The sequence below is a fragment of the Loa loa genome (assembly GCF_000183805.2).
Source record: "Loa loa unplaced genomic scaffold supercont3.662, whole genome shotgun sequence".
In the NCBI taxonomy this organism is placed as follows: Eukaryota; Metazoa; Nematoda; class Chromadorea; order Rhabditida; family Onchocercidae; genus Loa; species Loa loa.
The window spans coordinates 1-17,311 of NW_018108842.1; the positions used below are offsets into that span (position 1 = coordinate 1).

Below are 17,311 nucleotides of genomic sequence, written 5' to 3' on the forward strand. Positions count from 1 at the left end.
ACTATGTCTGTATATATATATATATATATATATATATATCACGGACATCTATCTTGAAGTAAAGCTAATCAGGCTAGTAAGCTGATCGGGTGATAGAAGATCACAATTTATAGGAAGGGAAACGGGGATAAGGATAAGGAATAAGTCGGGGAGGGAGAGAGATCGGGGAGAATTGGATAAGAGGAGAAGAGGATAGATAGATTAGCAAGGAGTAGAAATGAAAAACTGATCTAAAGTTTGCATTTCTTCAGGATGCTATTGCTAAATGATTCTTCTAAAACTTTACACTTTGTTACCACTTCAGCTTTTCCTATTTCATTACCGATACTACCCATTATCAACTTCATCTTCATTCTCCTCTCCCTCCTCCTCTTCCTCCTCCTTCTCCTCTTCCTCCCCCCCCCCGCCTCTCCCCGCTCCCTGCTCCTTGCTCTCCCGATTCTTCCCTCATTTCTAGTAATGATAGCTATTGTTGTTGTTTGCTGATTGGGTTAGAAATTGCTTTTGCTTTACTTTTAAACTTTCCATCAGTTTCGATCATTGTTCGCATCTTTATTCCTCCTCTATTCTTCCTCATTTTGTAGGATTACAACAACTTGGAATCTACGACATCCAATCCATACGTACGTGTATTGTTTACGTTTTTTACGTGTCAACCTCGCCTTCCATATTTATGTCGAAAAAAAAGTTTTCGTGTATTAACTAAAGGTGAAAAAAGCTCCCACTACACATAATTGGCCTCAATTAATTAACTTTAACTAATTAACTTCCTCTCCTTATCTTCTTGCTTCCTTCCATTTTCCCTTCCTTCTCCCTCATTATCATATCCTTTCAAACCTATTCCAATTGTTTCCTTCCTTCCTTCTAATCCTTTTCATATATTTTCTTGTTGTAACAATATTTCGTCCCTAATTTTTACATTAACAGAATATTACTAACTGTTTTGAGCGCAATATTATTGTCACATACAATATTATTGTCACATATACATATATATATTCAGTGTTATTTTATTCAAATTTTTAATGAATTATAACAAGTCTTTCCCTTTTCAAATCCTTGACTTTACAAAATTTTTACATTTTCCAGATCAAATTTATTATTTCCATAAAAAATCTCATTCTCCTTTCTTTTTTTTTCTTCATATTAATTTAAATGACAGCATAATTAGCTCAATAACGATTAAGGGAAAAAGAATAAGTGAGACGAAGAAGAAGAAGAAACGGAAATAATGTCCGGTTCATTGTATCGTAGTCCTTCAGCTGCGCTTTACAAAAGTCCATCAATGAGTGCTTTTGGTGGTTTACCGGCTGCATTCGGTAGTATGTCGGTTGCTGATTTGGGAAGTTTAACTCGTTTAGAGGTAAATTTCATATTATTCATTTATTTATTTATTTAATTATCCCTGTTATTGTTTTATTGAAAAATATTTGTTTATTGCTTTAATATATTTACTTATTTGTTTGTTTGTCACTCTATTTTCAAATTTAATTTATATTTTAAAAATTTGATAATGAATTAAACTTTTTTTGTTGCTATAATTTAAATAAAAAAAGGAAAGAGGCGAAGAAACGCCAATTTTGCATATAAATAACGATAATAGTTAATATCGATATCAAATGAATTATTATCAAAGTTTAATGATAAATGATATAATTATCATTTTAATTGCTATAACGAAAATTTATTATATTTCTAATCAGGCATTTATCATTCTAATGCTCAAATCGAAATAACGCACTATCAATAAGATATTCAAATAAGGAAATTTTAATTCCGAAATTTTAACTTTTATTTCAAAAAAAACTGTAATACAATTTTGTTTGAGAAAATCCCATCATAAATTGGATTAAATTAAGGTCAATTAAGCTTTCCAATAATTGTGAAATTGACGAAAAAAAAATATGGACTTTGCGCAATTTAAAAAGGCAAAAAAGATTCCATTTCAAATTACGATAACATTATTCGAAAAAATAAAAAAACAAGGATTTATAATGGCAATTTGAATTTAATAATAGAATGAGCGGTACTTCTAATTTATGATCATTTAAACAAAATTTGGTGACAAAATTTGTTGAAAGAAAAAGAAGGGAAAAAAAGTTAACGAGAAGATGGAAATTTAGAAAAAGATATTAGAACTAGAATTTGAAAGACATAAAAAATGAAGAAAACAATTGCAACATAATTTTTAAAAAATAATTATTTCAAATTCATAAATGAAAATTCGCTTTGAAAAATATTATAGATATATATACTAAATACTTTAGCATATTTCACCTATTACATATTTTAGTTATTAATATAAGCGCAAAATAAAAGAAAAAAAATGAAACTTTGCATACGGTTATTTGAAGCATACGGTACTATCGTAGTAAACTGAGACGGATATGAAATAACGTTCTGCATCACGCAAAAAAAAATCAGTACTACTGTAAATTCGACTGGTTAAATATTTATGCAATATGTCTCGTTCAAAATAATGAAAAGAGGACAGAAAAACAAAGCTTTCCAAGCATTTAAAGTATACGGTACTACCATACTAATTTGCTTCGACATGAAATAAGGCTTAGCATCGCCAAAAAAAAATCAAACTGCTGTGAATTCATTCCACCGTAGGAAGACATTAGTACGACTGTAAAAATAATTAAGTGCAATTAATTTATTTAGTACTACTAATAAATCATCTGAATGGAACAAAGAAATTAATGAAATCATTAGCAACTTTAAAAATTGGATAAAATTTTGATAAATTTAAACAGTCTGAAAATATACAAATTCAAATTTAATGAATTTGATCAAAATTTTAATATTTAGAGAATATACAAAATATATTCATTCACTCTTTTGCTAATTATAATTTGTTTCCATTTAATTATGTTAACCATTTTGTCATTTTTTACTTTGTTGTCATTCCTATTAACCTATTGTCACTCAACTTTAACTAATTATCTACTTTTTTCTACCAATTTTAGGACAAGATTCGTCTCCTACAAGAAGATCTCGAATCCGAACGTGAACTTCGAAATAGAGTTAGTGCTTTTTTTTTCTTTTATATCAGTAAAGATTTAAAAAAAAGATATTATTAAACTGAAATATCCAAAATGGCAAAATTTCAATAACCTTTTTCAACGATTAAAATTTTATTGAAATTTAAAAGAAATATTAAAAAAATGAATGATTGAGTCGTATGATTTAATAAAAAATTTGTTTAATTTTCAAATCTGAAAAAATTTTCCCATTGCAAGATAAATAATTACTTAACAAATATTTATAAATACAAAGAATTTCAGATCGAACGAGAAAGGGCTGACCTTAGCGTACAACTAATAGCACTAACGGATAGACTTGAAGATGCTGAAGGTACCACTGATAGCCAGGTATAATATTAATATAATATAATGTTAGCTTATTAGGTATATATCATGTATAATATTGCACTGTAATATAAGGCGTAATATGAATATTATATGACATTAACTGATTTAAATATAAATTTAATGTTATATAATATTAGCTTATCAAGCATTGTATAAGGTAATACAACTAATTGCTCATTAAACTTTTTTTCTCTTTTTTTTTTTTTTGGTAATTATTTTATCAAATTATTGACATATTTGTTTAACAATTTTGTTTTTTTTTTATTCCATCATTTATAACATTTTAGATTGAATCAAATCGTAAACGTGAAGCTGAATTGCAAAAATTACGAAAATTATTGGAAGAATCACAACTGGAAAATGAAGATGCAATGAATGTTTTACGTAAAAAACATCAGGATGCATGTCTCGATTACAGTGAACAAATTGAACAATTACAAAAGAAAAATTCAAAGTTTGTTTTTTTTAAACACTTTTTCACTCTTTTGCTCATTCATTTTTTGTTTAATTTGTATAGAATTTTCTCTTCTTTTTTTTTTATTAATTGTTTATATAACTTTTTGTTCAATGAAGTAAACAAAAAAAAAGGAAAAGAAGAATAAGTTTTTTTTTTTTAAAATCTTTTTTAAAATAATTAATACAACAAATTTCAATATTTTCATTCATTTAATTGGTTTTTTTTCTTCCACCCACCTTCTTGTTATAATTTTTCTCCTTAAGTATTCAATTCGTTTTTTTTTCCTTCTCTGTTTTCTACCCACTTTCTAAAGACGATTTTTTAATTTAATTATTTACTTCATTCGTTTTTTTCTTCTCTGCCCGCTTTCTAATGACAATTTTTTTTTTCTTTAAGTGTTTCGCTTTTTTTTCTCGCACCATTTTTCTAAAATCTAATAATTGCCGATAATGATGAGAGAAAAGAATGAGGAAAGCGAAGGTGGAAGTAAAATGAGAAAGCAATTTGTTTGTTGAAATGAATAATGTGATAGGAAGAAATGAAATTAGCAGCTAGTTAGCTAGTTAGTTTAGCCTTTTTTTTTTAAATATTTTGCTTTTAGTTTAACAGGAAATTTAAAAAATATAAAAAAGTAAAATGACTATTAGTTTAGTTTAGTTTTTTTTTTCAATTTAAAAAAAAAGGAAACAAGAATAATTGGATGCAAAAATTAACATTTCCATTTAACGACATCTTTCCAACATCTCCTCTTTTTTTCCTTATTAAATCGTTCTATTGATGCAAAAAAAAAAGGAAATAGAAAAATGGAAATGATTAGCATCAATGAGATAAAGATGTACTTGTTATCATTTTAATCAATATTATTCGTTGATTAGAAATGTATATTATTCGAGGAAAAAAGAGAAAAAAGGGAAAGAAATTTTTAAAATAAAATGAAATCATTTATCAATCGACTGGTATTTGTTTTACTTGCTTAATGAATTAATTATATATATTCCTTTTTCTAAATGATTTTATAAAATATATAAAAAATAAGGGCTTTGGAATAAAAATTCCCAGCTAATTCATTATGAGGCAAATTTTATCCAATTGAAAATCGAAATAGCAGTTATTAATAATTAGTGCTAGGAGTAACTAGCATTGAATGATTGAGAAAGGAATGAATGTGCATGGATATATATATATTAGAAGGGAAACTCTTATAAGTTATATTTTAGCATATTTCTGTAAATAACTACCATTTTAACAAAATTATTTACCGTTTTGGGTGATTAGTCATAAATGACAATTACGATCATTATTATACTCAGTATCTAAAAAAATTTGATTAAAAAATTTTTAATCACAAATAAAAAATAACGAACCATATAGAATTGTTGAAATTTTCAGAATTGACCGTGAACGTCAACGTCTGCAACATGAAGTAATTGAGCTTACTGCGACAATTGATCAACTTCAAAAGGATAAGGTGACGTTTATCCATCCTCCTCCTCCTCCTCCTCCTTTCCTCTTTTTAAGCTTTTGATAAATATTATGTCAAAGGAATGATTAATGACATCATCTAAATGACACCAAAAAAAAAATAAAAAAAATGAAAAACGACAAGAAAATGAAGGAATGAATGATGAAAGAGAAGAGGTAAAAAAAAAGAAACGAATTTTTTTTTTTCCTTTCATATTTTTAAAAGCGATATTTTTAAATGCTAAAATGAATCTTCTTGAAAAAAAAAACCAAAAAACTACTTCCTAATGTTTAAAACAAACAATGATTAATCCATTATATCTAATCCATTCTTGTCTTATTTTTTGTGAATTCAATTGGAATAATTGCGCATTTTGATAAATTGGCCAAAAATTTTCCCTTCTTTTGCTTTTTTTTCTTTCTCTTTTTTTTTCAAAACAAAAAAAGAAAAAGAAGAAGAAAATTTGCAATATTTTGCAATAATAAAAGAGAAATAAATTTAAGCAAAAGAAAAAAAGAAAAATTTCGTTGAAATTTTGAAAAAAGAATGTGTCATTTTTCTTGCAAAAAAAAGAAAAGAAAAATTGGATTGATTTTAAAAGCTATTCTTTAATCAAAATGATCAATGATCTAATAGATGATTTTCTAATGATTATTTTCTTTAAATTTCTTTTTTTTTCTTTCATACTATCAAATATGAAGTGACTGAGTAGATTTTAAAAGGTACATTAAATTAAAAATAATTAATAAACAACGATAGCTTCAAATGATTGCTTTACTTTGAATTTATTTCCCTTTTCCTTTTCATAATATCAAATACGAACTGAGAAAAAGAAATAGGAATGAATAAATGAATAAACAAAAAAAAGCGAAATACTAATTGTGCAGCCAATAGAATTCGATTAATGAATGGAATTGTAAATAGGAAATGGAAATGTGACAAAGATGCAATTATGATTAAATAAATGACAAGATAGCTTGTCATTGTATATTTCGTTTAGAAGGAAATTTAATTTCTATAAATAAATGATTATTCTATGAAAAGTAAATTATCTAAAATCGATATTTATTTATTTTTACATCAAAAGACACAATGTAAAAATATAATTATCATACATTTTCCTCTAATTGCCAAATAAAAAGAGAAATTTTATGAAAAAAAACAGTGAAACAAACAACTTGAAAATGAAATTTTTCAAATTTGATAGAAAAAAAAAACGAAACGAAGGGAAATATAACATTTTTATCAATTTGCATATCAAACTTTTACTGAAATAATTTAATAAATGAAAGGAAAACAAACGAATAATTGAATTATCGAAGAAATTTTATTTAATCCAGCAAATTTTTATTTTTTCCTCTCAACATTTGAATAACTATTGCGAGAAAAGAAGGAAAGAATAAGAAAATATGCAAAAGAAAAAAATGTGAACATTGATAAAAAGTGTCGTATTTTTTTAAAAAAAAGTTTAAATGGAAAAAGTTGGTTTAATATTTTAATCTAAAATTGCCTTATAAAATGCTTCATTTTAAAATTTCTAAAAATAAATTTTTACTAAACTTTTTCTGATTGTTAAAATTAAAATTTTCAACATCCATTGTAATTTTGTGATTGCAAGTATGCTTTGGATGATTAATTAATAACAGCTGCTAATGAACCAAAGGAAGTTTTTGTAAAGCAATGAACTATTCAGTTAAAATATGTGCTAAAAATAACTTCCAGTCTTGTTCTCAAACTTTAAACATATTTATTGAAGCAAGTTTTTTTTTTTACTTCTTATTCTTGATAATATTTTGAAATAAATAAATGAATTTATTAATTAGCTAGCTAATAACTAATTAACAAATTTATTCATTCGTTAAGCATTCGCTCATTTAATCATTTTTCATATTTTATAGCATTTGGCAGAAAAAGCAGCGGAACGTTTTGAGGCACAAACAGTCGAATTGGGTAATAAGGTAGAAGATTTGAATCGACATGTCAATGATTTAGCTCAACAGCGCCAACGTTTACAAGCTGAAAATAATGATCTTCTCAAAGAGGTTGACATTATTGATATGACAGTTTTTCCTGACATCTACTAATTTTAAGATATGCAAAATATTTGTTGACATAAAATTGATGACATTTATGATACAGAAAAGAAAATGATTTCAAATAATCTTTACCAGATGAAAATTTCAAAATAATTTTGAAAAAAAAAATAAAGAAAATAATTGAAATTGAATGATTTACAAGATATCCAAAATGTGAAATCCGGAAAATTATCGTAAAAGACTGAAAGTTGAAAATAAGTAAAAAAATAAAATGAAATAGATTAGATTCAAAAAAAAAAGTTTCAGTATATTATATTGAAAGTGATTCAATTCATAAAATTAATTTTTTTTTTGAAATTTATTTTATTTTTTTTTAAATTGCTATAAATGCTTTTTTTCGTGCTAATTATTTACTCAATTATTTACCTAATTATTCACTTATATTTGTTTACGTATTATTATTTTTTATCATAGATGTATAGTTTTTCAGATTAGATTTTAAGATAGTATTGCATTGAAGTGATTAAATGCTATGCTTAGGTAACACTTTACATCTGATATATTTAGAAAATATTTCAGGTTCAATATCTTATCGATTTTCATTATTAAAAGATACAAATGATTAATTACTACTATAATCCTTATTATTTTTCAGGAAGATTTCCATATCATGCCAATTCTAAAATTATCTTTTAATCAGTTATTAACACTGATAAGTTTCTAACATACATTCATCAATCTATTTGTCATCATGTTACTTCTAATCATTTCCATTTCTTTCCTTTTCATTCCAAATTGTTTATTTATTTAAAATTTGATTTTTATGCAAGAAACAATCAATTTCAATTTCTTCTTCTTTTTTTTTTTTATACGAATAAATTTATTTTTTCCATTCCAATTTTTGTTCTCCGTTCATTTTAAAATTTAATTTATCATTTCATGTTTCTAATTGTTCAGTTAAGTTTTATTCATTCCAAAAAAATGCTAATTTTTTAGTTTTATTTCATTTACAATACAAATTTTGCTCTTGCCTTTTTTGTTTCGAGTACAACTGATAACATCATCTTATCATTTGTCTTATTTTAAAGATTCATGACCAAAAAGTGCAATTGGATAATTTACAACATGTCAAATATCAACTTGCGCAACAACTTGAAGAAGCACGTCGACGTTTGGAAGATGCTGAACGTGTATGGCTTTTCCTTTCATCCTTTTATCTATTATCATTTTAATACAAACATTTTGTTTCCAAAAAGAAAAAATCGAAAAATTTTTCAATTGCTTATCAAAACGCAAGAAAAGGGTGAAGTAATTAGATTAGAGAATTGAAATTTTTATAAATTAATTTCAAAAAAACAAATAAATAAATGATTAAGGATTAAGTGTACCTTATTATAAAATAAAAAATTCTCTTTTACTCAATTTTTTTCTTTTTTATTTTTTAAATTAAAAATAATTTTCATTTTCTTTTAAAATTTCTAATTATTTATCTATTTATCTACTTTTTCTTCTCTTTTTAGGAACGTTCTCAGCTTCAAGCACAACTTCATCAAGTACAGTTGGAGTTAGATTCCGTACGTACTGCACTCGATGAAGAATCAGCTGCTCGTGCTGAAGCTGAACATAAACTTGCATTAGCAAATACCGAGATTACCCAATGGAAGAGTAAATTTGATGCCGAAGTTGCTCTTCATCATGAAGAGGTTGACAAAATTTTAGCTTTTTTAAATTATATAAAATTATTTTATAATTTTTAAATTATGCAAAAATTAAACCTTTCAATTCCATTTTTCTGTTACAATTTTGTATTCAATTTTTAGCATACATTTTTGAAAGGATTAAATTAAAATTTAATAATTGCATTTATTTCTTTTTCTTTAAATAAATAAGTACTATTTCTCAGTATATATTACTGCTATAATTACGGATGATTTATTGTTATTTTGTTTGTCTCATTTTTTTTTTAATTAGAATTTATATACTTTTACTTATTATCTAAGGGAAAAATGACATGACAAACATTATTATTTGCTCAAAATGTTAATTATTTTATTTTGCATTAGATTATATTTTTAGTTTCATTAAACTATTTTTTTTTAAATTTAGTTTTGGTTCAAAATTTTTATTTACCTTTCATAATTAATCATTCTTAATTCGCTTTTTATTCTTTTCTTTTCAGGTTGAAGATTTACGTAAGAAAATGCTCCAAAAACAAGCGGAATATGAAGAACAAATTGAAATAATGCTGCAAAAGATTTCACAACTTGAAAAAGCTAAATCACGTTTACAAAGTGAAGTTGAAGTGCTTATTGTTGATTTGGAAAAAGCTCAAAATACAATAGCAATCCTTGAACGAGCTAAGGAACAACTTGAGAAAACTGTCAACGAACTTAAAGTATATATATCATTCTATTATTCCTATAATATATATTCAGTTAATTTCATTAATAATATTACAAATATTTAAATTTTATAAGTGTATTTTCTTAAGCGCAGTTATCGTCAATTAGAATTAAAATTTAATGATATTAATTTTACTGTATGAATTAAATTTGAAAATTTTAGGTACGCATTGATGAACTTACCGTTGAACTTGAAGCAGCACAACGTGAAGCTCGTGCTGCATTAGCAGAATTGCAAAAAATGAAAAATTTGTACGAAAAAGCTGTGGAACAAAAGGAAGCATTGGCTCGAGAAAATAAAAAATTGCAAGGTTTAAAGTTTTTAAATTACTTTAAAAATAAATTCTTCCTGATCAATGATCATCTTCATTTTCTTCCTTTATGACATAGACCATCAGGTTCAAAAATAATAAATTCTATTAGCTTGAAAATATACTTCAATCAAAACTTCCAGCGAATTAATTGATGCTTGAAAAAAATACTATAATATGGGAAAAAAAGAGTACAATTTTTAATAGCCATCCTGGCCCAAACTTTAGAGTTTACAGGCCACCAGTGGTTCGGGGATTACTGGTGGTTGGGAATTATTATTTTAGATGAATCAATAATTGGAGTAACGGTTGAGAGGAAGGAATTATTCTAATGATTAATTACAGAGTAGAAATTTCAATGTTTTACTAATTGAAAAGAAAAATAAAGAAAAGGGATTAAATTTTTGCAAAAAAAAAGGAAAAATTTTTTTTAGATGACTTGCATGAAGCTAAAGAAGCACTTGCTGATGCAAATCGTAAATTGCATGAGCTTGATCTTGAGAATGCACGATTAGCTGGTGAAATTCGTGAACTGCAAACAGCGTTAAAGGAATCGGAAGCAGCACGACGCGATGCAGAAAATCGTGCGCAACGTGCACTTGCTGAATTGCAACAACTTCGTATCGAAATGGAACGTCGCTTGCAAGAAAAGGTATGAATTGATTGCAATGAATTTTTTCTTTTTTTTTGCAGATCAAAAACTGGTTCTTTTTGTGGGAATTTATTAAACCAACTTTAATTAATTATATATTTTGCATATATATGAAGACATGTAAATTAGACAGAATAAGCTAGCTGATTTGTATCAAATAACTAATTAATTCAGTAGATGAATTTCAGGAGGAAGAAATGGAAGCACTTCGTAAAAATATGCAATTTGAAATTGATCGTCTTACAGCTGCATTAGCTGACGCTGAAGCACGTATGAAGGTAAAAAAATTAATTTGTAAAATTCTGACCTGAAAATTTTTTTAAAAAAAAACAACGAAACTTTACACATTTCCTTGTTCACCTTTTTTTTTTCCTTAATCATTCAAATAAAATTTGAATTACAAATTTTCCATACAAATTTCAGGCAGAAATTTCTCGTTTGAAGAAAAAGTATCAAGCAGAAATTGCTGAACTTGAAATGACCGTTGATAACTTAAATCGGGCAAATATTGAAGCGCAAAAAACGATCAAAAAACAAAGTGAACAACTTAAAGTACTACAAGCATCACTTGAAGATACTCAACGTCAATTGCAACAAACCCTTGATCAGGTAAATTAATTTTTAATTGATCATTGATATGCAAAAAATTATTCCTAATCCTTTTATAAATTCTTATTAATATCTTTTATCATTTATATCACATATTAGCAACACCTCTTGTCATATCAATTTTTATCAAAGATATTGTTATTATCATGCAATTTGCTTAGAAAAAAATATAATAACTCTAGCGCTATAAATTGTAAATAAAATCTTTTCTAAGGAATAATATATTTTTTTATTGAAAATAGAAATAAATAATAATAAAAACTGTCATATAATTTAAATGCAATAAACTATTGTTTACTTGATTTATTTAAATTTTAGAAAGCAAGTATTAAATTTTTGAACTTATAACGAAATTTTATTTTATACAATATGAATGAGTAAGAAATTGAGTAGAAATTTTAATTTGATTTTTGTTTTTTGTTTTTTTTATTTAAAAATTTTGCAAAAAATTTTTAAGTTTAAATTTTCAAAAGTTTTTGTAAAACTTAATAAAAAATTATATAACAAAACTGTTTAAATGTACATTCATTTACAAACATTATCAATTATATCTTGAAATAACGTAAAACGTGAAACGTGAAATTTCAGTATGCTTTGGCGCAGCGTAAAGTATCAGCATTAAGCGCAGAATTAGAAGAATGCAAGGTTGCACTTGATAATGCAATTCGTGCTCGTAAACAAGCTGAAGTTGATCTTGAAGAAGCTAATGTAAGCATTTCTAAAATATTTTTCCATCTGATAGTATTGAAGAAATCCTGAAATGATTCCATTTTTTTTTAATTAGTTATAGTATTTAATTAAAATTATGAAATTATTTCTGTCAAGTATTTTTTTCTTCCTTTTTAAATTTACGACTTTTTTTTAAGGGTCGTATTACTGACTTGGTATCAGTTAACAATAATTTAACAGCAATCAAAAATAAATTGGAAACTGAATTATCAACAGCACAAGCTGATTTGGATGAAGCAACCAAAGAATTGCATGCCGCGGATGAGCGGGCTAATCGTGCCTTAGCTGATGCAGCTCGAGCTGTTGAGCAACTTCATGAGGAACAGGAACATTCCATGAAAATTGATGCTCTCAGGAAATCACTGGAAGAGCAGGTGAGAGAAAAATAAAAAATCAAAATTCTTTTGTAAAATTTAATTCAAATCAATATTTTTTAAAGAAAGAAAAAAACTTCCGGAATTATTTAAATTTAATGAACGCGATTAGTTTTTAATAATATTTCGTTTAGTTCGTCTTTTCAAATTTTATTAATTAATTTTAGAAATTCTTTGCTTCACTAAAAGAGTTAATGAATTTCCTCATAATTTTATCCAGTGCATTATTTTAGGTAAAACAATTGCAAGTGCAAATTCAGGAAGCTGAAGCAGCAGCTTTATTGGGTGGTAAACGTGTAATTGCTAAACTTGAAACACGTATACGTGATTTGGAAACTGCTTTAGATGAAGAAACACGTCGACATAAGGAGACACAAGGTGCGCTTCGAAAGAAAGACCGGCGTATCAAGGAAGTTCAAATGCAAGTTGATGAAGAACATAAAATGTTTGTGATGGCGCAAGATACTGCTGATAGGCTTCTTGAAAAACTTAACATTCAAAAGAGGCAACTTGGAGAAGCTGTAAGTTTGAAAAAAAAATTTTTTTCAATCTTTAATTTTTATTTTTATTAGTTAGGAAGGAAGAGGAAAACGAAAAAGTGGAAAACAAAGTATAAAACAGTCTTTTTTCTTTTTTTTTTTGTAAATAATAACTTAAATTTTTTTTCTATTAGTTTATAACATATTTTATTATCACAAAAACAAAAAAAATAAAAAAAATTGATTTCATAGAAAAATTAAATTTAAATCTGATTTTTTTTTCAAATGAATTAATTATTATTTAAGGAATCTCTAACAATGGCTAATTTACAACGAGTACGTCGATATCAACGTGAATTGGAAGATGCTGAAGGTCGTGCAGATCAAGCTGAAAGTTCATTACATCTTATTCGTGCAAAACATCGTTCGTCAGTTGTTACCGGCAAAAATGCTTCAGCATCAAAAATTTACGTTCTCGAAGATGAGCAATAGATAATTAATGGATGGCGCTAATTGTCAACAACGAAAAAAAAATAACAAGAAAACAAACTTTATAACAACTTTTCTTATGATTACAACTTCTACTTCTACTGCTACTACTTCTACTCGTACTATTCTTATCACTAATACTTTCACAAATCATGAAGATGATAATGTTGATAAGATAAATTATCAATAATTAAAACAAAAAGAAAACAAGAAAAAAAGTGGATGGATTGATAATTAACAAAAAAAAGATTTTTTTTCTTTCCTACTTTAATTATAAATTCCTTAATTAGCGATCATATATGCGAGAGAAAGAGAGAGGGAAGGGAGAGAAAAAGAAGAGAGAAAATTTTTATCGATTTCTTTTTCATTAAATATTTACGATTTGTTTACTGCTATCCATAATTTTTTTTCTATTTTTTGTACGCTAATTTCTTGTCAAACCAAATTTGATCGATCGAAAAATTGTCAACTTAATTCAATCAATCGATAATTACTATTCTTTATTGTATAAATGAAGAAAAAAAAACAATTGAACAAACAAACGAACAATATTGTTAACATATCTGATAAATAATTATTTGCTAATTTTTTAATTAATATAATTAGTAAAATTTTTCACGCCACATTTCAACGTTTTGATCCTTTTATATGTCAATGTGTGTATAATATATTCATAAATACACGTATTGATTATGGATCCGTTATTTTAGCGTGAAATTTTCTCTTTTTCTTTCCTCCTTTCATTTGATAATTTAATTAGCAATTTTTATTTTTCCTTATCTATTAGAAATTTGCATAATTTTTGCTTAACATATACATGCACAGAAACATTTTTTAATTAATTAATTAATTGCATACCATTAAAATTCTAATCATTATAATAATTTCCTCCAAAAAATTTTGGGAAAAAATCAATATCGCTATCCTTGATCATTGCAGCCATTATTCACCTAAAATTATCTTTTTTTTTTAATGCAAATAAACTTCTAATTGCTCAAACTGCCAATTAATTTATATATATATAATAGCTGTTTAATTATCATTACAGACGACAAATTATAATTTGGGCAAAATTAAAGTTTATAGTAAAAATTTTAATCAGTTTTAGAAATTAGAAATAATTTCTTTTTTCAAATGCGATAAATCCTCTCGAACTTCTTCACGCTAATTTGAGGAAAGAAAAAGTGAAGAGAGAGAGAGAGAGAGGGAGAGCGAGGGGAGAGTAGTTGTAATCTGATGCATTTAGGGAAATTTTATCGTAATACCTAACAATATTTTCTACTCTTATCATACTTTTAATTTTGTTATTTAACAAATATTTCGTCAAATTTCACAACAATCAAGTCTTGCTTTAGCATCATAACTAATTAATTAATTATTAGCACTCTGATTGCTGCATTATGCAAATTTTTTATTTTTTTATTTCCTGACTAATTATCAGTTCGTCTTTTCATTTTCTATTTAGAATTTTTCACCAATCTTTCGCCAATTCATATAAGTTGCTTTTCTTTTCTCACTTTTCGAAAGTTGACATACATCGATCATATTGATATATATTTATGTGACATTATTGTGAACAAAGAACGAAAAAAAAATTCTTCTTTCACAAATTTAAATTTAAATTTAAATCCCTCCTTTTCATTTATGCAACGAAATCATATATTGTTAGGCAAAGCGGTTATTATTAATTATGATTGCAATCGATAAATATTTAGAAAGAGAAATTGTATTTCTATAAAATACACTCAATTTGGCATTTATAAATTGAAAGGAATCGGATGAATGTACAAATATCCGGTTAATTCATTCATCCGTTTAGTCCATTCTAAGTAAAATGGATCAGGCAGATTGTAATACTACCAAAATGCAACAAAAATTTGCACCAAATTTTGTCATCATAAATTCCGTTGTCCGGAACAGAAAAAGAAAAGGAAGAAAAAATGAATACAAATCAAAATAATGAAAACAAGAAGGGAAATCAAATTATGAATAGGAAGAATGAAAGAACAAGAAAAAAAGAAAGGAAGAGGGAACTGAAGGAATCTAAATGTAAAAAAATGATGCAGATATTAAAAGGAACAAAATTAGGCTTCTAATAAATTTGATAATTTAATTACTGATAAGTGATTTGATAAAAAAGAAAACACAGACGCATCAACAAAAAGTAACATACCAATAAAATGCAACCGAACATTAGCATTGAAGTGAAAACGATAGGATGGGTTGAAAGGTTCAAGAAAAGAAGTTGAAATTTGGTAGTAAAGGGAAGAAGGATCGGGAATTCTCGGAAGGAACAAGGAGAAGGAGTTAATATTTTTTTAATAATAAGTGAAAAGTTGAAATTTTCTTAAAATTGATTGGAAAAAAAAGGTTGAAATTATTATCCCAAAAAAAATCAACTGAGAAAGGAAATAATTGAAACTAAGTGGAAAATACACCTGAAAATAAATAGAATTGAAATTTTAAAAGGAAAATTTTCCATTAAAAAAAGGTTAAAACTGCTTCAAAAATTTAACCTGTATGAAAAAAAGTTGAAATTTTAGAGAGAATGCAATCTTTGAAGTAATTTTTTCTTGAAACTAATCAAATACTGTCAAATTTAATAAACAGCAATTTGAAAAGCACTAATTCATTTTTTTTTTTTGAAAAAGAACAGTTTTTTTAAATGAATATGTAAGGGAGACAGCAACCACTGTTAGTTCTTTCCGGATTCTTCGAAATCTTGACAATTAATTACAAAAAATAAATTACTGAAACAAAGGTGGATTTTTCACGCTATTAGCAATTTGGATTTATTGTAAATCAATAAAGAATAAGTTTTTATTTATTGGTATGAAATTTGATTAATAAATGGATTTGACATTTTCATGTCGTAACATTTATTGTTTGCGAAATCAACATTTGAAAGGAGAATTTCTTTATTTGTAAAATTTTTAAAATCAAAATTATCTAATTGAAATTAAATTTATGTGTAACAACAAATTTAACAATGATACCAGCATTGTAATAAGAAGGAATTGATAAAGTGGTTTAAAAAAATGCAATAGTGGACGAATTACTACTGTTTACGGTTGCAGTATTCGTATTGCATGCATCATTTTTGCAGGAACAAACCTAAAATTCGAAATATTTTAACAAAATTTATGTACAGCATGCATAGTTCAAAATTTCGGCTATAATATTGAAGTGAAATTTATACATTTCATTTCATAAATTAATCTTTAATTGAATAAAATCAAATTTATTGCTATTTTTTCAAAATGGAAAAAATTATAAAATTATTCTTTATTTAGGAAAAGTGTCAAAATTCTAGAAATTATATTATCGCTTTAACATAATACATATTTCTGCGCATTAAGTTAGTCTCAAATGAAAAAAATGAATGATAAATGATGGTGATAGTAAGAACTGAACTGTAATTTGGTTATCAGTTGATATTAATGATAATGATAACAGTAAAGATAAGATGCATATGAATCATGCACTATTTAAAAAATGAAAGTTTTTTTTTTTGTCGAACATCTAAAATTTTTTGGAAGAATATTGAAATAAAATTGCAAATCAAAGGAATTGAACTCAAATTCAATTCAAACTCAAATTAACATTAATTAAAATATTAATGGGCAAAGAGAATAGCCAATATTTGTCTTACCTCTTGTAATCTATTCGTCTAACTTACCCATTGTTTAGAAAAAACAATGGTTCGAAATAGAAAACAATCTTATTAGTTTTTCGTATATTTTAAATTAAATTAATTCAAATAATTTATGCAAATGGCAATCAGATGTACGAAATATTCACAAGTCTTAAAAATCATGAAATGTCTGAATTGTAAATTTAAATTTCAAGAAGTTTAAACTTTAGAAATCAAAAAAGGAAATTTTAAAAAATGCATGATTTATTCATACAAATTTAAGCATATTTTTTTCAGTTA

At 25.8% G+C, this 17,311-nt stretch overlaps 1 protein-coding gene across 1 annotated transcript; it reads left to right on the forward strand.

Annotated features, from left to right (window-relative positions):
- Nucleotides 1-1,231: 1,231 nt before the first annotated feature.
- LOAG_05509 (paramyosin) lies at nucleotides 1,232-13,380 on the forward strand (the record flags this gene model as incomplete). Its single annotated transcript, XM_003141046.1, has 17 exons — nucleotides 1,232-1,363; nucleotides 2,973-3,029; nucleotides 3,291-3,377; nucleotides 3,665-3,831; nucleotides 5,224-5,302; nucleotides 7,195-7,338; nucleotides 8,421-8,522; nucleotides 8,853-9,035; nucleotides 9,512-9,727; nucleotides 9,898-10,045; nucleotides 10,480-10,697; nucleotides 10,886-10,975; nucleotides 11,121-11,306; nucleotides 11,895-12,014; nucleotides 12,173-12,409; nucleotides 12,643-12,930; nucleotides 13,195-13,380. 17 exons carry the CDS (start codon nucleotides 1,232-1,234, stop codon nucleotides 13,378-13,380), a joined length of 2,640 nt encoding a protein of 879 aa, XP_003141094.1.
- Nucleotides 13,381-17,311: the final 3,931 nt, after the last annotated feature.